Source organism: Nicotiana tomentosiformis, chromosome 1 (assembly GCF_000390325.3).
Source record: "Nicotiana tomentosiformis chromosome 1, ASM39032v3, whole genome shotgun sequence".
Taxonomy (NCBI): Eukaryota; Viridiplantae; Streptophyta; class Magnoliopsida; order Solanales; family Solanaceae; genus Nicotiana; species Nicotiana tomentosiformis.
Window position 1 is genome coordinate 45,622,495 of NC_090812.1, and position 22,663 is coordinate 45,645,157.

Below are 22,663 nucleotides of genomic sequence, written 5' to 3' on the forward strand. Positions count from 1 at the left end.
CAAAAACAAAAAACTTCAGCTCAAAACTTACACGACATATTGTTTTGACTAATTCATCATTGTCAAACGCCATTGTAGAACGGTTAGAACGACTCTGGTACGAGGTGATTCACCAATTACAGGAGTTCGATTGGCTTTTTTTGATAAACTCCAACTACGCGATGATTCACCAATTACAGGAGTTCGATTGGCTTCTTTTGATCGACTTCGACTATGTGGTGATTCACCAGTTGATGGAACCGGATTCAGTACCTTTGAACGAATCCGGCTGCATGGTAATTGTCCAATTAAAGGCATTGAATTCAATTCCTCTTCGATAGGAATTATATCCACTATCCTAAATGTTCGATATTTTTGTTTAATACAAAAAAGTATATTATGAAAATAAAATAAAAGTGATACGTCAACATATTAACACAACTACAGAAAAAAAAAAAAATTAACTTATACCATGATTACTGAAGTAATCCTCATAAAGTTCTTTATATTTAGGCTCTCCCAAAGATACATAACGTAACATCCTGGGAACTTGAGGGGTATCAAGGAAGTCTTCCTCTTTTAAATACTTCTCCCGAATATATGGGAAGCGCTCATAGAACCAAACACATAGTGGAAATGGAAATCCACCTACAGTATACTCAGTTGGTTTCTTTTTGTCCTGGTTGTTCAAAGAATATTTCATTGAGGTACTGAGCTTCTCATAAGACGCATTACCCCAAGGATAATCAACACAAGCCTTATCATCTTCAACAATAGCTGCATAATCCGCCGACACAGTTAATTAATTCTTTTTTCCAAACAAAACAGACTCCACAACAAGAATTTTCATAAGCTTCACAACATCTTCATCACTTTTGCATACGTGTTTGAAATTCACATCATCCTTTTGAATTTTATTCCGGGTCATATAATCTCAAATGTCCTTCAAGGTCACACCCTTAGACTTGCCAAAATAGCGCTTCAGAATCTTGCTCTCTTGTTTAACTGGTTTTTCAACATCATATGATGTGATCCTCAAACCGCACATAATATGAAAGTCTTCAAGAGTGAACGACACATTATAACCAAAAATCTTGAAACTAATGGAGTCTCGGTCATTGGTGAATACGCGAGAAAGAATCAAACAATAATCCAACTTCATGCTGCAATAAAAATTCTCCATAGCCATAATATACCGAAATGTACCATTATCCAGCTTCTGCTGTTGTGTAGGAGTCAAGAAAGTTGTAATATAATGCTTCAATCCGTTGTTCCCCTTCCAATAAGCACAACAGTTAAACCAATCTCCAAACTCATAATATCCGTCCCCTGGTTTTGTAGGTATAGCAATAGGGACTAAAGGAGATTTACGTATTCTACGTGCTTTAGGATCTTTAGGTGCTTTAGGATTCGTAGATGCCATATGTTCAAAAAAAATAAAATATAGGAAAAATAACGTCAGAACAAATATCCGTTAAAACTTCAGGTCTAAGAAGGCTGAAGTTCAGCAAATATAAAATAAAAACTTCAGCTCCTAAATGTTGAAGTTCAGCAAATACAAAATAAAACTTCAGCTCCTAGAATGTTGAAAGTTCACCAATTACAAAATAAAAACTTCAGCATAAACTTGAAGTTCACCAAACACAAAAACAAAAACTTCAGGACTATAATGCTGAAGTTCAATAGTTACAAAACAAAAACTTCAGCAAAAACTGTAACAGTCTTGGCATGGCTCTTAGAATGCTGAAGTTCAGCAAATACAAAATAAAATTTCAGCTCCTAGAATGCTGAAAGTTCACCAATTACAAAACAAAAACTTCAGCATAAACTCGAAGTTCAGTAAATACAAAAACAAAAACTTCAGGACTATAATGCTGAAGTTCAACAGTTATAAAACAAAAACTTCAGCAAAAACTCGAAGTTCAGCAAACACAAAATAAAACTTCAGCTCCTAGAAATGCAGAAGTTACAAATACATAACACAAATTCAACTCCAAATAATGCTGAAGTTCATAAAATAATATAACAAAAACACAAAACACAAAACAAAACTTCAGCTCCTAGAATTAAGTTATCATTGAAGTATTATAAACTTCACACTTTAATAGCATCACTTATTTTACTCTCAAAATTGTTAAAAATATCAAAGTATCCAAAAATCACTGAAGAATTTATAGAGTTTTTATCAAAAACACAAACACACGTTCAAAAAACCTAAAAACACAATCGTAAAAATAAAACCTAGAAAACTAATGCACTAATCAAAGTTAATGCAATGTACCTGTGATTAAACGTAATGTTATTGGGGAACAAACAGTTAAAAAATCAAGAAGAATCGAAAATCGTTTGATTTCAGAGGGAAACAAATCAAAAAATGCGAAGAACAGGAGAAGAAAGACAGAGACAGTAGAATATCGTATATTTGGAGAGAAAGTAGTCTTTTAATAAAGAAGGGCAAAATTATCTTTTTAAAAGGCTTTTAACAAAAAAATGGGTGCGGATGCAAACAGAAAAACAAAGCGGGTACATGTTAAAAAGGGGCGACCAAATAGGGCGCCCCATGCAATGTTTACTAAAATATCTCATGTGTACAATATCTAAAGTTTAGTTTGCGAATTCAGGATTTCCTGTACACTTAAATAGAAAATTAAATGAAGATTGATGACTTGTCGGAAGACTCGGAACTACTAGATGAAATAAAATTGGTCAAAGATTATTTTTAGCCCGTAACGAAAATTATTTACATTCGATACACGAAAAATATATAAAATTTATGTATTTTTTATATACTATATATATATATATATATATATATATATATATATATCTTTTAGACTATTATTTTAGTGGATTTACAATGTCATTTTCCAATAAAATTACTAGTAGTATTTTACAGGAGGGAATAAATTGAGCCGACAACGAGAAAATGAGACATCTTGGGCTTGTATAAAGGCCCAAACTTTGATGTACACTAATAAGAACCGACCCGGCTTCAAGTTATCCATAGTTTTTCTTTTTCTTTTTTTCCCTCGAAGTTATAACGAATTCGAGCTCTCCTATATATATTTTCCAGATATTTGGAATTCATTCTTTCCTCAATCCCAATCCCAATCGCCCATCGGTTTAAAGCACGTTCCGGCGAACAAGTACAAAAGGGAAACTACCGATCAATCAATTAAACCGGCGATGGAGATGAAGGAAGGGTCTGTAATTCATCAAGTCCTCGTTAAACTTCTCGATGGGAAGCACAAAACCCTAAATTTCAGTACCCCATCCATCTCGACCCTAACCCTAAAGCAGAAAATCCAAGCCCTAACTTCAATCCCTTGTCACCTTCAGCTCCTGCTCCTTTCCAATTCATTCTACCCCCTACATGACGACCGCCAAACTCTAAATCTCTTTAACGGGTCTAATTTTCCAGTGGTGGTGAATTTGTTGGTGCGCCTGAGGGGAGGTAAAGGAGGATTCGGGTCATTGCTGAGAGGAGCGGCGACGAAGGCAGGGCAGAAGAAGACGAATAATTTCGACGCGTGCAGGGACATGAGTGGACGAAGGCTAAGGCATGTGAATGCGGAGAAGAAGCTGGAAGAGTGGAGGGCTGAAGCGGAGGAGAGGAAGTTGGAGAAGATGGCGGAGGATTTCCTTAAGAAAAATGCCAAGAAAGCAGCGAAAAAGGGTAATAAGAGTGGAGATAGTAACACGGATAAGTATGTGCAGAAGTATAGGGAGGATTCTGCTAAGTGTATGGAGGAAGTAGAGAGGTCTGTTAGGGAATCGCTTAAGGGGTTTGTTTCATCTAAAAGGAAAGGTGCTGCTGAGCTCAATGAATCTGATCCCAAGAAGCTCAAGATATGGTAAGGCCTGTCACTTTTCACTTGTTGCATTCATTTTTGCGCCATTTTGTTCAAGAACAACTATTTTGCTTGAAAGACTAAATATTTAGTATTGGAATGAAACCAGAGTGGATATTGAGGATTAGTAGCTGATGCCAACTACTTTGGGAATTTTTAGGTTTTGCTTTAGTGTTGTGTTGAATTGAGTTGCTATTTGGAAAGCCATTATCTTAGGTTGAACAGCTGAATATCATCTATAATTTTTCAGTGTCTGAAATGTATTTCAGTTTAATTTGGATGTGAGCACATGAACGCGTGCTTTGAGTTTTTCAAAGTGAAGTAGTTTTAAAAGGTAATACTCTTATGTTTAGTATGTTTTTGACTGATTTTGTATAGTTCTCCCCTTTTTATAGAGTTGTATTGCCTCAAGGCCACCTTCGACAACCATTGAAACTTGGTCAACAAGTTGAACACATTAGCTGATGGGCAATCAGGGACAGGGAAGGGTACAGTGGCGGAGCCAGAATTTTCACCAAGGGGTGTCAAAATATAAAAAATTAGATACATCGAAAAGTTTAGGGGAGTAACATATAGTAAATATACAGAAAACAAAAAAGAATTATCTAGCAATACAATGTAATTTTCCGGCGACCTTGATTGAATGTGGCTCCGCCACTGGAAGGGTAATGATTCATTCTTAAGATCAGCATTCTAAGACCAAATAATCTGGCAGAAAGGAGGGAAAGCACTGTTTTCCTGGTTTTCCTGTTTCTTTCTTTCTTTTTATTTATTTATTTATTTATTTACTTATTTGGATAAAGGATGCTGGTTCTCTATAGTTGGACCATAAGAATCCTTAGCTAGAATTGATCTTTGTCTATTCAGTTTGTTCTTAGAAAGTGGTGCGCTTGAGTAATCAGTGTTCTGTATAATGATGTATTTATAAACACTCATAATTTTACGCGTTACCTGCCTGGTAGAAAACACATTAATTTATAAAATGGAAATGATTGAATGCTAGTTGGAGAGAATCACGCTTTTTCATGATGATTTTCCACTTTTTATACACATTTTGTATGCGGAAAATTCCCATTTTATTCAATAAAATTAGTACCTTGTAAAAGGGAATAATAACTTAAAGCTTGTGATTTTTGGTAGGTTGGGTAAGAGGATAATGGGCGACAGTGATAGCGAGGATCTAGATGATGATGACAGTGACAAAGACGAGGAAGAGAATGACAAATCCATTGTCATCGATAATGAGAATAATTCAGACTCCAATGGAGAAGCAGAGGGAAGTTTGGATTCTGTGATTGGCAGGAAAGTTGATGGTGTTGCATCTGAGAGCGGCTCCGAGGAAGAAAAGGATACTCCTCTGAAGAATTCTGAATCTGGTAAAGATGTCAGTGTAGTTTCAGTTCAGCATGAAGGTGAAAGTCCGTCCTCACTCACTCCGGACAATCAAGAAAGACCTGGACAGAATTGTGTTGCCTCTATTGTTGGCACTGATATTGCATCTGCAACTGAAAGTATTCAAACAGAAAAGGAAGTTTCTGGTAGTTCTGAGCCAATTGTTGTGGAAGCTAGCTCCGGTGAGAAAGAAAATGATGTTGCTGAAGCCAGCGATAGTTTAAGCCCTAAACCAGTTCCTCTGGAAGATGCAACATCAAAGGATTCAGACTTGAAAAAGCCTTTCAATTTTGAGGAATTTAGTTCAGCATCAGAACTGGAGGTATGTATGCAGATTCTCTGATATTGTTATGATATAGTAGACATCATATGATTCCATTACGTAGAACATGTGTGTGGTTCATCTGTCATTACATACATATCCTTTAGGCCGTCCTCTGTTTGCTACCTATTTGTTCTCAAACTAGCTCGTTTTTTATCACACTGAAAATAACAGAGCTCGAACTTCTCTTATTTGTGGACACCCTATGGGTGACCCGTTCTCTGTTTTAGATAGCTAAAAATTCTCTAATGACTGCACAATGTGGGTAACTGTTTTCTTGTTTACATTAGCCTAGCTGATGGGAGTAATACTTAGGATTGAGTCTCAAACCTTTTATATCCTGCAGGCTGCGCTGCAGGCCAACTTGAGACAATTGGGATAGAAATCTTTGAGAGAGTTGCTAAACATCTCTGTTAGATAGTTATGTGTAAATAGTCTTAGTCCCATATGTAGTAGGAATAGAATATGTCCTAGTCTCATATGTAGTAGGAGTAGAATATGTATTATATATAGGGCTCATTGTATCATTGTTAAAAAAATAGATTTTTCTCCCGTGCATTCTCACATGGTATCAAAGCTTCAGTGAGAAAATTATATTTGTGCGTCATTTCAGCGACATCTTGGAAGAAAGATCTCATTGCCATGCAATTTTCCGGCAACTTCGTCTTGTTCCCGAGGTTCATCACTGCTACAGTGGTACTGTACATATACCAGTACCCCATTAGATCCGAAACCCTTGTGCGACCAAACCCCAGAAATTCCAGTCTCATCGGAACAGAAAAGTCAGTCACTCTTTCCAATTGACGACTCAAGATTGATTTGCGATATCTCCTCATTGGTAAGTGTTGTGCGAAACCAACACTACCATCTTGTTCGGAAAAGTCAGGCGACAAAACCCCAGTCAATTGCTCCGGCAGAAAGCCAGTCGTGCGCCTCCACGCGCCGTCGGAACTAGGGTAACTTTTCCGGCACGTGTGAGCCATTCCGGCCACTTTTTGACAATACTTCTTCAGGACAACTTACTTGTCCCGTGATTCCGAGCCTACCCATATAAATTACATCAATTCTGACAACTTCTATTTTTTCTGCGTGAACAGTGCACTTTTCCCGGCTTGAACAGTAATTTCCAGAAAAGTTTCTGTTTTCTGGTGGTGTTTTAGAACCTATTTTGTAGTGTGGAATTAGGCTTAGTCTCACTATTTTCAAATTTTTCTGGCGTCCTTTCGGCCATCTTTTGTTTATCAGCAACCACTTGGTTTTGTTGCTCAGGGGGATTCTATTGGCCTTGTATGTCGAATGATCAGCTTGCAGATATTTTCAGCAAGTTCCTCAATTCTCCTCGTATTAGTTACATATGTAACAAGTTCTGTACATATGATTGATTTGTATGCACCGGCTTGAGGGGAGTGTTAGTTAGTTATGTGTTAGTTAGTTATGTGTAAATGAATAGAATATGTCCTAGTCCCAACATGTAGTAGGAGTAAAATATGTCCTAGTTCTATATGTAGTAAGAGTAGAATATGTATTATATATATGGCTCATTGTATCATTTAAAAAAATAGATTTTTCTCCCGTGCATTCTCGCAATCTCATATGTCATGGTCCATCCTCTTTGTTATTACCTTTTAGATGTTAGCTGAATCAGTGACATCGCTCTTCAGTGACTATTATATACTTCGTTAGGACTCAATTGGATGTTAAAAAGGTACTAGGAAAATGTGTTCCTGAGAAAATTGCAGTAAAATCAGAAAAAGAGAAGGGAAGTTATTCTCTAGAATTCTTTGTTTGAAAGGAACTGAGTGTTAAATGATAAGAAGACCATTTTCACTTGCCACAAAAAACAAAAACAAAAAGGAGGGACTATTTTCCTTTTTTCTCATTTGTAGGACTTTGGAGGAAATCTTACGTGGGGGAATGTTTTAAGCGCTTTTCTAACAACTTTATTTCTATCAAAATGAATAAGAAATTGTACGTAATAATTATCTTCCGGTACTTTGCTGCTGTTTTCCACCCAATTGGATGCTACCTATGTCACTATGTGCCTTATTGCAAGTAAGTTTGTGTTTTAACTTTTAAGGGGAATAAGGTTGTGCGGATGTTGGGTGTCTGTTGTTTTGGGCAACTCGTGTTTTAAGGCATTGCTTGGTTTCTGACTTTCTGCCGTGAGTCTTTACTTAGACAAGAGTATGGAGGTGTCTGACACTAAGCATGTCCTATCAGTCTGACTTGAAGAGTGCAAGGGTTATCTGTTGTTTGACATGAATGCATTTGGCATATAATTAGTTGCTATATTAATGGAAAGTGTATCAAGAATTTGGTCATTGGAGATATTCTATTATCTGTATGGTTGCCTCATCAACAGTGATGCTTGTCTTGGTGTTAAATTGTAAACGTAGCAGTCGTGTTGCTCTCATTTATAGTTTTATTGTACCTTATTAATGTTTTTTTATTTGGTTTTATGTTAGGCCGTCGGTATGGAGAGGTTAAAATCAGAACTTCAAGTGCGTGGGTTGAAGTGTGGGGGCACTCTGCAAGAACGTGCAGCCAGGCTTTTCCTACTCAAAACCACACCTATGGAGATGCTTCCAAAGAAGTTGCTCGCTAAGAAATAATTGTGTGCTCGTTTGTTTTGCTTTTGAGGAGCTGGTTGTAACTTGTAAACCCAAATGTTTAAGGAAAGTGTCAGCTTTTTCTCTGTTCGACGTACCATGTAGAATTGTAGATATGAGTGTATTTACTGGGTTCCAGAACATGTTCCGAGAATGATGAATAGTAGTTCGCATTTTCAGAGTTATAAAAGGTTACTAATGTTGATTTTGTTTCGATATTTGTGAATTCAATGCCGTATATGCATGACTGCATGATTCGTTTTTACTAATCCCAGAAGCTAACCAGTACTGGTTTTTAATACGAATACTACTATTAAAGCTACATTAAGTAGGCGTTTGGACATGAATTCCAAAAAAAAAAAAAAAATCAAATTTGGAATTTCACTAAAATTTGAATTGAAGATGAAATTGTGTTTGGTTATAATTTTTACAACATATTTGGATGTCTTTTTTTCAACATATTTTGCAACTAAACACTAGTAAGTAATAACCTTCCCGTTTTCAATTGAAAAATTTTCAAATTTGAAAATGCATTTTCAAGTGAGATTGGAAAAATTGTAAGATTTTGATGCAAACATTGTTTTCAAAAAAAAAAATTTGAAAAAAGGAATTATGTCCAAACGGGCCGTAAGAATCATGCTAAGTTACGGTCTCCTATTGATAGTCTTTGGTTACATTCACAATTTTTCTTGTCCATCTTTAGAAAAGGTTTTTTTCCTCATTCGTTTGGAAATGGAAGTATTAACTAAAAACTTTGGAATAGATATTAAAAGGATACACAACCTAGGCAAATGCAATCATTGAAACAAAATCATTGTGATAAGATGTAGGCAGGCAAGTTAGTTACATCAATTTCTCACTTGTCCATAGCTCTCATTACATTCATTAAAGTGGCAGTTAATATTGAAGTTATAGAATTGTTAAGGCACTCAATATTGGAGAACCAGCTCTTCACTAGCTCCTGAGGACACTTAAGGAATGTGTAGATTTGGTAGTTTAAAGGTTGAAATGGTGAAGAGAAGTTGCTGATGTTTAAAAACCTTCTCGGAAGTCAATTTGGAGCATCATATAGTTGTAATCTTGAAGTGGTTGATTTCGCGCACAAAAAACTCTCCTGAAGCTGGGAGATGAAGAGCTGCTGCCGTGCTTTGGATTATCACACCAAAATCACCATAAAAGAAGTATACATTAATGCACTTCAAATCCAAATAAACTGGGTTGGTTTTTACTTATATGAATCCGTTGTATTCATTTTTCTTTACTGTTTTTCATAGTTCGACTATTTTTACACCCCTCCCCTTTTCCCTTCCTGTCTTCTTAAAGGCAGGGGTAAGGTCTGCTTACATTCTACCCTCCCCAAACCCCACTTGTGAGATTACACTGGGTGATTGTTGTTGTTGATGATTATTTTACACTAATCATCTGTCTATTACAAATCCCTTTACTCTAAAGTCTAAACTAGGGGCCAGGTATATGTTGTGAATCTAATATAGACAGAGTTCAGTATACATCAAATATGCTCTCACGTTTATCGAAACGCATCAATTAGAGAGAAAAGCTCACAACTTGGAGCGGACTGCAGGATTTGGGCTCAATAGTTCAGAGTAACTACCATATATATATATATACACACATATATATGATTCGAGCTGAAAGCACTGAAGCTAAAGCAGAAGAGCACAAGATCATGAATGAAGAGAATTTCTACAAACAGGACAAGTGCTATTCATTTTCAACCATTTATCAACACATTCAGCATGGAAACAATGTTCACATTCAGGTATGCATCTCAGTGTTTCCCCAGCATTGTACTCAGCTAAGCATATTGAGCAAGTTATAGCATTAATTCCCGGAAGGCGCCGGCTTTCACCAAAAACCACTTTCGGGTAGGACTGAACCGTGGATTCATCAAGCCCTGCTATCACAATCATTGGCATTGGTGCTAACCTTGCCATAGCGGCTGCAGCAGCAGCGGCCGTCACTTGGCGGTGATGCCTTAGTTCGAGAAAAATTCGACATGTTACGCAGATTAAACAGAGGAGGGATGGTAGAATGAGGGACACACCCACGAAAATGATCAAGATTGCTTCTGAACGTGAAGTCCTATCTGTCAATTCATGAAATTGATCATATCCATGGTAAAATATATAATTAGTTATCACATAATTCAATATCAACTACATGTATACAAATTTTATATGTGTCTCTGTGTGTGTGTGTGTGAAAAATAGAAAAGCTAAGCACTAACGTTAGCCTAAACCTTACGACTTTTCATCTAATTGACATTTCGTATACGCAAATGCGTTAGCTGTGATATCTACACAACGCACATCAAAACATTTAGCTACGTTCTAGGCACTTGCACTTACGGTAGTAAAAAAAAACTTACATAGTTAGATCACTTAAGAGGTAATTGAAGGTAATTTTATATAATAAACATTGATTAGTGAGTTGAAATAAATAGGAGTACTAAATAACATGTTGTAAAAAGTCAAAAACTTCATTCACCTGTTCTTGGGACATTGAGATGGGTGGTTTCTCCACTTGTTGTCATGTTACTATCTCTATATTTGTCAAGATGAACATCCCATGATAGTCTAAGATCTCCATGAAAGCCAGATAACAAGAAGAAGGTGTAGTTCTGAGAAGAAGAAGCCGAAATCGGAGAAGAAGGAAGGTGAAACTGTAGGAGCTTTCTTGGAAGACAATTAGAGGGATGTTGGAGTTTTAGTTCTTTATTGGTGTAGTTGATTTCTAGTATAAGAAAATCTCCTGAAAAAGGAATATTGAGTAGTGCATTGCCTTGATCAGTACACCTTAAGGAAAAGCAATTGTTATAACCTGGATTTTGATCTTGATGTTTTTGGGATTGTAGTTGGAAAGGGTATCTAATGGTGATATTCCCACAAATGGAAATGTTTGAAGAGAAATATGTTGTAGAACCACTAAGGGCAAAATGATGGAGAAAAAGAAAGAAGAAGAGACTCAGAGTGCCCATAGGTCTCATCTATGAAGATTTTGACTTTTTGGTGAAGAGAGAAGGAATTAAGTTCACTAGTGATTTAACATTGTATATCTATAAAATAAAATAAAAAACATAGTATATCTCTCTAAAATATTATGTTTGGTCTTTTCATGGGTCATTAGGTAGAATCAAGAAAGATAAAATTCTTGATTATCAAAACTTACGTGCAAAGCATAAAGTGAAAAGACATGTCTCGTATAACTGAATATTTTTTGCCCCTTCAGCTACAATTAAGTATCAAGCTATGCAAGAAAAAGAAAGAATCAAGCTTATCATTTTGCAGAAGAGGAGGAGACTTTTGGCAATTTATTGTTTAAAGTAGGAAAATCAACTAAGAGTATATAATTTGAAGAAATGCAAGGGTCACTGTCCCTTTGAGCTTCAAGAAAAAACTCTACATTATCAAACTTAGCGAAGAATTAAAAAAAAAGGAACAAAAAGACACTCCTAAAACCTGGCCTGATACATAATACATTGAGTGAGTCAGAGGGTAAATTAATTATTTCCGGCTTGAAAATGACTAATACTTGATTTTTCTTTCTTTTTCAAAGTTAACAAGTTGGAAAGGTTCAACTCAATAATAATAAAGAAACAGGTTACTGAGATGTGAACTAGCAAACACTATTATCTATCGGGACTGCACATATTAATATTTGATTAGAGTTGAAGAAACTAAAGCTAATAGAAGCATAATATGGATCACTGATTAACATCTGCTTTACAATATGATCCAACTATTAATGTTGGCTTTGCACTTGGAACTCTCGGGCTTGCTAAAGCTTGATTCTTTCAATCCTAACACATAACATTAAGGGGTAGCAAAACAAGAGGCGGTTAAGGCATTTAAGAATTTAGTCCAAATATAAAGTTATCCAATTAATATAAGTAATATATTCCTTCTAATATCGAGGACTATATTTACGGTTAACTTATGGTTTTTCGCTTTTTTCTACTTCTCATCTACTAGACGTGCATTTCCCAAAGATCAAAACTGATTATGCTCACAACTAATGTGGCAAAAAAGTCAACTGCTAACACTAATTCTGGTATCCTTCTCTGCCGTCATTAATCAATTGCATAGACACCTTGAACCAAGAGTATCATTCGTCAAACTTTGTCGGAAATTTTAATTAAAATTATTCTATCGTCCTAAACAAAAATACTCCAATATGTATACCATAGACGAAACTATTGAAAATAACAAAAAAGTAAACATCAATTTGGAACAGAAAATAAGCTTTAGAATTCCCACTGATCCAAGTTTATGTACAAGGCGAATTATGAGTTATAACAATATACCCGATATTAAAGAAAAATGTGATGAGCTACAAATTGGGGACGAGGTTATCATTATGCATTTTGGAGAAGAGGAGAGACTTTCGGCAAACAGGGCAAGTAGTATTTATCTTCAACCACTTATCAACACAATCAAGATGGAAGCAATGTTGGCATTCAGGCATACACTTTGCTATTTCTCCTGCTAAGTACTCAGCCAAACATATAGGGCAACTTGATTCGTTCTTACAAGCCGGAAGAAGTCGCCGGCTTTCACCAATAACTATTTTTGTGTATGACTGAATCGTAAACTCATCAAGACCGCCGCCGGTGCCGGCTTCCGCCGCTGATTCGCCGGCGCTTTGTCGATGTTGCCGGTGAATGCCTTCCGCGCGAAAACGAAATACTATACAGAGTACTAACAATATGGAGGGTACAACAAGACATAGCGTAACTATTAGGACGAAGATGATTAATTGATGAGTTGCCATTGATTCTGGAATATTCAGCTAAATCGCATCCTTATATATATGTATTACCAGCCAGATCATCAATATACCATGTATTATATAAGTCAACTACTTATGATCATGTACTAGTTGTTAAAAGTTTTTAGTTCTGTGCAATGCTAGCAATATTATATCATCCAATTGAGATTCTTTTATAGTTGTGTGACGCTTATTGTAATAGAGATAATAATTGGAAAGTCAATTTTACCCCTGCCACATTTTTTTTTATTTAAGTCTTTGAGATTTGACAATTACAGACAACTCCCTCCTCCTGCCCCACCCTCCACCCCGTCTCCCTCCCCCCACTTTTTTTTTCTTTTAATTTTATGGAACGATTTAACTACAGTTAATCAGTCTGATGCAAAATTGGGACGAGAGTTTAATCTTGAAGTCGGAGAATCACAAATTAAATCGTAGACTATAGATTTCCATCTAAAATAAAGAAGTTTAACTTAAACATAAAGAAAAATTAGTTTGTTTTGTAGATTACACTGCATGGAAGAATGTTATATTGGGTAAAATATATTACGATACCTGGCCACCAAAAAAGGGAACACGTGGAATCGAAGCCGGGAGGACAGAAAATCGGGCACATCTAACTCGTGTGTCACCGAGAAAGGCAAGTCTATAAAGACATTAAGCATGATGCGTCCGATAACATTTAATAAAGAATATTCCACAGTATTAAAGAGTAACGGCTCATTACATGAATTTAGGCATTTATGTTTACCGTTAGGTTTTCATTACCGCACTTCAATAATTGCCATTAGTGGTGGGCCCAACCATTACACCCACTGAGCTATAAATAATAGGCTCAACGATCATTGTAGGATAATTTTTCAAACATCAAAGAATTCTTCTAATACAGCGTCTTGATACTATTTTTCTAGCTTGTTGTTCTTATCATCATCGTGCCCGAAAACTCTGTCCCTGAACTCTCCATATCTATCGTTTTATCTACATTTGAGCTAAGTATCTTGCATACAAATTGACTGATTCATTATCTTATGGGATCAAATTGATTCACTTGTCTAGAAACCACGTACAAATTCAACTGTACCATTTTCCGGGTAAATAGTTTGGCGCCCACCGTGGGGCCTAGACAGTCGTGTGGTTAAGTTGATCCTTACCTCTTTCACTCACAAGCTTTGATCGTTCTTGTCTTAGCAAGATTACAAAGAATGGCAATCAATACCATTAACAACACTCATAATCCTGAGGTTCAAGGGGAACATCCCCATTTTGAGGACTCAATCAGCGACACTCGCAATGAGGGGGAAGATGCCACGCCGGTGTATGACGGGCGGTACCCCAGACGAATACGGGAAGAGACTCCAGATGATGCTGACCAGGAGCACGTAGCAGACGCGATAAGGATCCTGCAAGAGTAACATGCAATCATCTTAGGTCACCTCACGCGGCAGGATCAGGTTATGACGGAGTTAAAACAGACGCTATCGGGTGCTTCAAATAATGCAAACAGGCGAGATCCAATTCCTCCAGTTGTTCCTACGTACCAAACAACGCAGAGAATCGACAACAACACTCCCATGGGCGAAGTTGGCTCCGACGGGGCCGGGGGGAGTAGATCTGGACTTAACAGCGATAACGGCCTATTCAAGGAAGAACTTTTGCGGTTCATGAAGGAAGTCAATGCCCGCATGGATCAGATCCCGGGCGTACCGCCGATATTAAAGGGTCCGAACTCGAAGAAGTATATTCAACTACCGTACAAACCGAGTGTAGTCCCGGAACTAATCCCTAAGCGGTTTAGAATACCTAAAGTGCCAAAATACGATGGAACTTCAGATCCACAAGAACACATCACCACCTTCACACAGGCTGTGAAAGGAAACGATCTGGCTCCTCACGAAATTGAATCTGTATTATTAAAGAAATTTGGTGAGACTCTCACGAGAGGAGCCTTGACATGGTACTCATTACTATCCGAGCACTCCATAGATTCCTTCGAGATACTCGCAGATTCATTTATCAAGGCCCATGCCGGTGCCAGAAAGGTATAAGCCCGAAAGGCCGACATATTTAGGATCACGCAGGGAGAGTCCGAATTGTTACGAAGGTTCGTTAGTCGGTTCCAGAAGGAAAGGATGTTATTACCGGCTGTTCCGTATGAATGGGCAGCTGAAGCGTTCACTAAGTGTTTAAACCTAAAGAGTTTGGATGCTTCCCGGAAGCGGAAGGAATGTCTGCTCGAGTTTCAAGTGACAACTTGGGCGGATGTCCACAAACAGTACGAGTCAAAGATAAGGACCGAAGATGATCAGGTTGACTTCCCGTCATCAGCAAAAGGACAGGAGAAGAACAAAGATAAAGTGAAAGATGATGCCGACTCAGATAGACGAGTTTCAAGGGGCCATTTTCTACCCTACGAGCGGACAGAAGGTCGCGACATGAGCTTCCGGTCGGTTGACAAGTTTGTTAATAACATGAGAACCGATCGCAGGCGGAATAACAGACCACTGCAGGATAGGGAGATCCCAGGGTCACGCTATCCAAAATTATCAGAATATAATTTCAATGTCGGTGCGGTGGAATTAGTGTCGGCCATGAGAGATATCAAAGAGGCGCGGTTCTCGAGACCGATGAGGTCTGATCCCCGTTAGAGGGCACAAACTTATGCTGTGAATATCATGGCACTAACGGTCACCAGACTGGGGCTACCTGCACCTCCGTGAAGAAGTGGCAATGTTGTTCAAAAATGGTCACCTCAGAGAATTCTTGAGTGACCGAGCCAAGAACAACTATGGTCGGGATAGGGGAGACACGCAAACCTCGAAAGTAGGAGAGGAACCTCTGCGCCAAACGATCAACATGATCTTCGAAAGGAACGAAATTAATGGGATCGCCTTCTCGGCCGCAAAGAAGATAAAAGTGTCGACGACCTATAGCAAGAGGTTCCGGGAAGATGATATCACGTTCACGGACGAAGACGCGGATGGATTACTACTGCCGCACAACGACGCACTGGTAATTTCTTTGAATGTGTTAAATTTCAAAATTAAACGTGTTTTAGTAGATCCAGGAAGTTCTGCCAATATCATACAATGGAGAGTTCTGGATCAAGCTAAATTCACCGGGAGCATTATCCCGGGAACAAAACTCATTGCTGGTTTCAATCTCGCAAGCGTGACAACCCGAGGGGAAATTTTACTACTTACGGATGCCGAGGGCGTAACAAAGATAGCTCTCTCGAAGTAGTAGATAGAGATATGGGCTATAATATCATCCTCCGGAGGCCATGGCTGCACGAGATGAAAGTTGTGCCTTCGACGTACCACCAACTGCTGAAATTCCCAACACCCAAGGGGATCAAGCAGATAAGAGGTAATCAACCGGCGGCAAGAGAGTTGAATGCGATCTCAGTTTCCCATACTAAGGGAAAGGAACCTGCGGCATAGCAGTTATCGGAACCGGCTTCCGCCCCCAAACCAGAGGGAATCCTCCCGGAGACAGAGGAATCAAAGCAACATCAGATACTAAGGTATTTCCAAGTACCGGAAGAAACTAACGCAACGAAGTCCACGGCAGAAGAACTGGAGCAAATTGCACTATTTGAAAAATTCCTAGAAAGGAAGTTCTATTTGGGAACAGGACTGCACCCAGAGCTCAGGTCAGATTTTATTGAATTCCTTAAAATTAACGCTGATTGTTTTGCATGGTCGCACGAGGATATGTGTCACACCCCAAAATCGAGGAGCACGACCGGTGCCCAACCGAGTGAACCCGACCGAGCAAGCCTGTTAGATTTTCTTTTACCCAAACTCATCTACGAATGGAGATAATACATATTTTCATTAATTAGACAAAAAGGTATTCACGTCTACAATACCAATTCATTTCCAATAGTTTTCTCATTTTTAAAGTCTCAAATGGACAAATAATACAACCACATCATAACATATTTTGTCTTTCCCAGTACAAATACACAACCCACACTATATATACGGAGCCTCTATAGATAAAGAAGAGTACAATGATAATGCCGGCAATAAGGCCCCGGCTATACCTGAAACAGAATACATAAAGTACAAAAGATTCATGACCCCGGGATGAAGTGGGGCTCACCAAGTCAGCTGGGAAGAAGGTGTACTGCTATCATTGATCAATATCTCCTGCTATGGAACCACCTACATCCATTTAAAGATGCAGCGCCCCCGGCAAAAGGGACATTAGTACTGTCGAATTGCACTAGTATGTATAACTAAACATCCTCTCAATAGAATGACAAATAATACGAAGAAGATTATCATAATATCAATGAAAGACTTAATCAATATCAAACCTCAATTTAGGATCAAGACAGTGTTCAAATCAATTTCCATATCTCACATTGGGAGATTTTTAGTATCGATATACCATTATTCATAATACCATTATTCACAATACCATTACCACCGTACTCTCAGTATGGAGTCCGATCACGACCCGATCGGCTAGGCTATCTCATTAGAGACATCAACGACAATTACTCTCAATATCAATACCACCATCTTTAACACGGAGTCCAATCATGACCCGATCGGCTAGACTATCTATTAGGGATATCGACCACAATCATAATTTTCAAATATAATTTCCAACACAATAACCACCATGTGTGCGGTATAGTGTCCGATCACGACCTGACCGGCTAGGCTGTCTTATTTGAGACATCAACCTTTTTATATCAATCATCCCATTTCATATTATTTTCACATCTTTTCATTTCATTGGCACTAATGGCGATAATTATAAGATCATTCTTGGCACGTGACCATAATTAGTATTTCATGCTCACCTTTTCGATTTCAAATATCATCATCATCAACAACAACAAATACAATTCAAATCAAGGTGTGTGGTACACATGTGAGCAATTTAGAATCTAAGGCACATAGAGATATTTCACAAAATTTGGCATAATAGCTTTCGTTTGAACTTGACTTGAAGTTGAAACATTATTAATGCATAACCCATATTTTAACACATCCTCAATTGATAACATAACATGAATAAAGCATTTGAGATACTTGTCGAATATATATATCTTTCAACTCTATCTTACTCGGAATAGCCAATTTTATAATGAACCACTCGGGACTTATATATTTTTTTCATGAATATCGTGTGATTCAATTCTAAGAGAAGAGTTTAGCCAACATACCTCAATTGAGCTTCCTTAAACTCTAAAATATTCTGGAATTCTTAGCAACTTCAATCTATTGTAGAAATATAACAAATTGAATCAAAATTAGAAAGATGATCATGGTTCTAGCTCATTTGAGCATTTTATCAAACACTAGGTGTGCACAAGGTTTCAAGGTCCTTTTATGGAGAATTCCATCATCCCACAACCCAATCTTTACCATGCTTAGTTCAACAATCTTCCTACACCCCTTGATATCACATGTATGTAAAATAATCAACTCTCATGCCCAAAAATTATCTTGCTAATTACCCATTTTCAGATGATTTCAAAATTAGGGTTTAGGGTGTCGAATCTTACCTCTAGGATGAAGACCTAGTGAGCTTCCCTTCTTAATCTTCCAAAACTTGAGCAAGAATTGAAGAACAATTATTGAAGAACACCTTCTCACTTTAGGGCATTCTCTCTCACTCTAAAATATCATATTATCTCTCAAAAATGGCCAAAGAGTGTATTTAACGAAATAGGGTCGGGTTTTAAAAACCCAAAAATGAAGCTCTGGAACAGGTTCTACGGTCGCATATGTGACCGCATAATGGTTATGTGGACCGCATATCGGTCGCATAATTGGTGTCCAAAACGTCCAAAAATCTACATGTGTCTGCGGTCACTATGCGGTCTGCATAACTATTCTGTGGTTGCATAGTGCACTGCATAACAGTTATGCGGTCACATAGTCGACCGCATAATTGCTTCCAACTGGCCCAATTAACTGCCTCCCTCTGCGGCCATTATGCGGTCCGCAGAGTGATTCTGCGGTCGCATAGTGGATCGCAAAAATGCACCTTTTTGCCAAAAAATTTTCTTTACTTTTCGGTGTATTATTCAACCCAAAAAGTATGAGCCAAGGCTCGTCTCAAACATGTAAGCTCAACTCGGCACTACAAAATATTATTTTCTTTTGTAATTTTTACCGGGCTTTGCACTTAAGTACTTTCAAAAAATTTCGGGGTGTTACAATATGACAGGAATCCTAACGGAGATAGCCGTGCACAAGTTAATCTTGAACCCGAGCGTACCTCCGGTAAGGAAAAAGAAGCGCCATATCGTAGAAGCAAGGAATAAATTCGTCAGAGAAGAGGTAACCCGTCTACTTAAGATTGGTTCAATCTGAGAGGTAAGATACCCGGACTGGCTAGCTAATGTAGTAGTAGTTCCTAAGAAGAAACTAAGAAGAACAATAAATTTTGCATGTGCGTAGAGCCGTAGATTATAAAGATCTTAATAAGGCATGCCCGAAGGACTCGTTCCCATTGCCAAATATCGATCAAATGATCGATGCTACGGCAGGGCACGAGTTAATGAGTTTCCTTGATGCCTATTTCGGGTACAATAAGATCAAGATGAACCCGGAAGACCAGGAAAAGATTTCATTTATAATAAATTTTGGTACATATTGTTACAACATAATGCCCTTCGGACTAAAAAACACTAGAGCCACTTACCAGCGACTCATAAATAAGATGTTCGAAAAACAAATAGGAAAAACTATGGAAGTATATATAGACGATATGCTCGTTAAGTCTCTGGATGCAGGTAACCACCTGAGGCATCTTCAAGAAACGTTTGACATACTGAGGGAACATAATATGAAGCTTAACCCCGAGAAGTATGCATTCAGGGTTAGATCAGGTAAATTCTTAGGATTTCTGGTCTCACAGAGAGGAATTGAGGTAAATCTCGACAAATTCAAGGCCATAGAGGACATCCCTGATCAACTATCCAACGTAAAGGAAGTACAGAGACTCACAGGCAGATTAGTGGCTTTGAGCAGGTTCATTTCCCGATCATCAGAAAAGTGTCATCGCTTCTTCGCACTACTCAAAAAGAAAATTAATTTCTAATGGACGTTAGAGTGTCAACAAGCCTTGAAGGAATTAAAGGAATACTTGTCAAGCCCTACGTTGCTCTCAAAGCCAAAAGAAGGAGAAACATTACTGGTCTACCTGGCGGTCTCGGAAGTTGCGGTAAGCGCAGTCTTATTCCGGGAGGATAAAGGTACGCAATCCCCCCATTTATTACGTTAGCAAAATTTTAACGCGAGCAAAAACTCGCTACCCACATTTGGAAAAGCTGGCCTTAGCTCTCATGGTCGCCGCTCGAAAGCTGAGGCCCTACTTCCAATGCCACCCAATAGCCGTGGTAACTATATTTCCTTTGAGGAATATACTCCATAAACCCGGGCTCTCAGGTAGATTGGCTAAATGGGCCGTTCAAATGAGCGAATTCGACATAGAGTATAAGCCAAGGACAACGATTAAATCACAAGTTCTGGCTGACTTCGTGGCCGATTTCAGCCCGGGCCTATTACCCCTGGATGCCAAAGAGGCAATAATGTTGTCAGAACCGACATTAGGAGTCTGGACCTTGTTCACAGATGGAGCTTCAAACGTGAAAGGGTCCGGACTCAGGATAGTCTTGATCACACCTTCGGGGGAAACCTTAAGGTAAGCTATCGGAACGATTCCTTTAACTAATAATGAAGCAGAGTACGAAGCCTTTAACTAACAATGAAGCAGAGTCAATAACCCACATCCCGAGGGAAGAAAATGCGAAAGCAGATGCATTAGCAAATCTAGGCTCATCAACAGAAATCTGAAGACTGAAATCAGGTACAGTAGTACAACTGATGAACTCAGCCTTGGGCACAGATGGTTACTATGAGGTGAATTCGGCCAATCTGGTCTAGGACTGGAGAAACGAGATAATTGATTACCTCGAGCACGGAAAACTGCCCAAAGAACTCAAAGCATCAAGAGCATTGCGCACAAAATCCGCGCGATACACCTTCGACAAAGGCCAATTGTACAGAAAATCATTCCAAGGCACGCTACGTCATGAGAGAAATCCACGAAGAAATATGCGGCAACCACTCGAGCGCAGGTTCTTTGGTGTTGAAATTAGTCCGGACATGGTATTATTGACCCAGTATGGAACTAGATGCCAAGGACTTTGTGCGAAAATGCGATAAGTGACAGCGCCATGCACCACTAATACATCAACCAGCGGAACCACTACATTCAATTATGTCCCCATGGTTGTTCATGAAATGGAGAATGGACATCGTCGGCCTGCTACCATCGGCTCCTGGAAAGGTAAGGTTTCTTCTAATTTTAACTGACTATTTTTTCAAATAGGTGGAAACAGGTCCTTATCAAAATATCAGAGAACGTGAAGTGGTCAACTTCCTGTGGGAAAACATAATTTGCAGGTTCGGAATACCGAAAGAGATTGCATGTGAAAACAGGCCATAATTTATCGGCGCAAAGGTCACAAAATTCCTCGAAGATTTGAAGATAAAAAGGATTACCTCTTCACCTTACCATCCGAACGCAAACGGCTAAGCGAAGTCAACAAACAAAATAATTGTGCAAAACCTAAAGAAAAGGTTAGAAACAGCAAAAGGCCATTGGCCCAAAGAATTACCTGGAGTGCTATGGGCCTACCGAACAACAGCCAAGTCAAGCACAGGAGAAACCCATTTTTCCCTTGTGTACGGCGTAGAAGCTTTAATACTGGTGGAAATAGGGGAACCAACCTTAAGTTATTTGCAAGCAGACGAAGAGTCAAACAATGAGGCAATGCTAATCAACTTAGAACTGCTCGAGGAATACAGGGACTTGGCACATGTCAGAATGGCAGCCCAAAAGCAGAGGATGGAGCGGTATTACAATCTAAGAACCAACCTGCGTTATTTCAAAATGGGAGACTTGGCCTTGAGGAAGGTGACTGAGAATACCCGAGAACTCAACGCTGGAAAATTAGCCTCTACATGAAAGGCCCTTACCGGGTTTCGGCTATCACCGGTAAAGGGTCATATGAGTTGGAAAACCGTAACGGAGACAAGTTGCCCAGCAACTGGAACATGACTCATCTCAAAAAATATTACTGCTGACAAGCAACAGTCAAACGAAAAGGAAGGTTTTTAATGAGGCAACAACCACGAGTATACTACAAAAACAACAGTAATAAGACCTTTGATGACAAGGCAAACAGACAAGTCTACACTCGGAGACGATAAGGTAATCTTTGCTTCGATAGCAAATTCCCACTGGGAAGTTAAGTTTGCTACCGAACAAAGGTTACACGATCGTTCACGAGCACATAACACTAGAGGATTGTTAGGTATTTTTTCGCTCAACAGCATGAATTCCTAAAGGAAAAGCAAAATATGTTACCGAGCGAAGGGTTGACGTAGCAATTCATCGGTGGAACATTCGAAGATACAAGACTTCCAGTGTTCCAACTCGCATTCTTCACATTAGAACACTTGGGGGATAATGATATGATTACAAGGCAACATTGAATGCCACGTCAACCGGGAACGAAAATCCGGCAAGGCAACACTAAATGCCACGTCAACCGGGAACGAAAATTCAGTAAGGCAACACTGAATGCCAAGCATCATCAGGACCGGGGACTGCACAGCCAGCCCCGAAGAAACAAGTTATACAAGATAGCCACAACTCATGGCAGCTTCTTTTCTACATATCAA

At 38.7% G+C, this 22,663-nt stretch overlaps 4 protein-coding genes across 4 annotated transcripts; 2 read left to right on the top strand and 2 right to left on the bottom strand.

The window, feature by feature from the left end:
* Positions 1-3,050: 3,050 nt before the first annotated feature.
* LOC104098413 (uncharacterized) lies at positions 3,051-8,369 on the top strand. Its single transcript, XM_009605134.4, has 3 exons — positions 3,051-3,833; positions 4,971-5,544; positions 8,010-8,369. Exons 1-3 carry the CDS (start codon positions 3,166-3,168, stop codon positions 8,154-8,156), a joined length of 1,389 nt encoding a protein of 462 aa, XP_009603429.1. The 5' UTR covers positions 3,051-3,165; the 3' UTR covers positions 8,157-8,369.
* A 951-nt stretch (positions 8,370-9,320) lies between these two features.
* On the bottom strand, positions 9,321-11,463 carry LOC104098414 (putative RING-H2 finger protein ATL21A). The gene is made up of 2 exons (XM_009605135.4): positions 10,662-11,463; positions 9,321-10,260 (listed from the first exon to the last, which is right to left on the bottom strand). Exons 1-2 carry the CDS (start codon positions 11,158-11,160, stop codon positions 9,839-9,841), a joined length of 921 nt encoding a protein of 306 aa, XP_009603430.1. The 5' UTR covers positions 11,161-11,463; the 3' UTR covers positions 9,321-9,838.
* Positions 11,464-12,503: 1,040 nt separating this feature from the next.
* LOC104098415 (RING-H2 finger protein ATL20-like) lies at positions 12,504-12,944 on the bottom strand. Its single transcript, XM_009605137.4, has one exon. It carries the CDS (start codon positions 12,942-12,944, stop codon positions 12,504-12,506), a length of 441 nt encoding a protein of 146 aa, XP_009603432.1.
* Positions 12,945-19,658: 6,714 nt separating this feature from the next.
* On the top strand, positions 19,659-21,944 carry LOC138906383 (uncharacterized). The gene is made up of 4 exons (XM_070195023.1): positions 19,659-19,942; positions 20,546-20,615; positions 21,306-21,379; positions 21,557-21,944. Exons 1-4 carry the CDS (start codon positions 19,659-19,661, stop codon positions 21,942-21,944), a joined length of 816 nt encoding a protein of 271 aa, XP_070051124.1.
* The last annotated feature ends 719 nt before the right edge of the window (positions 21,945-22,663 follow it).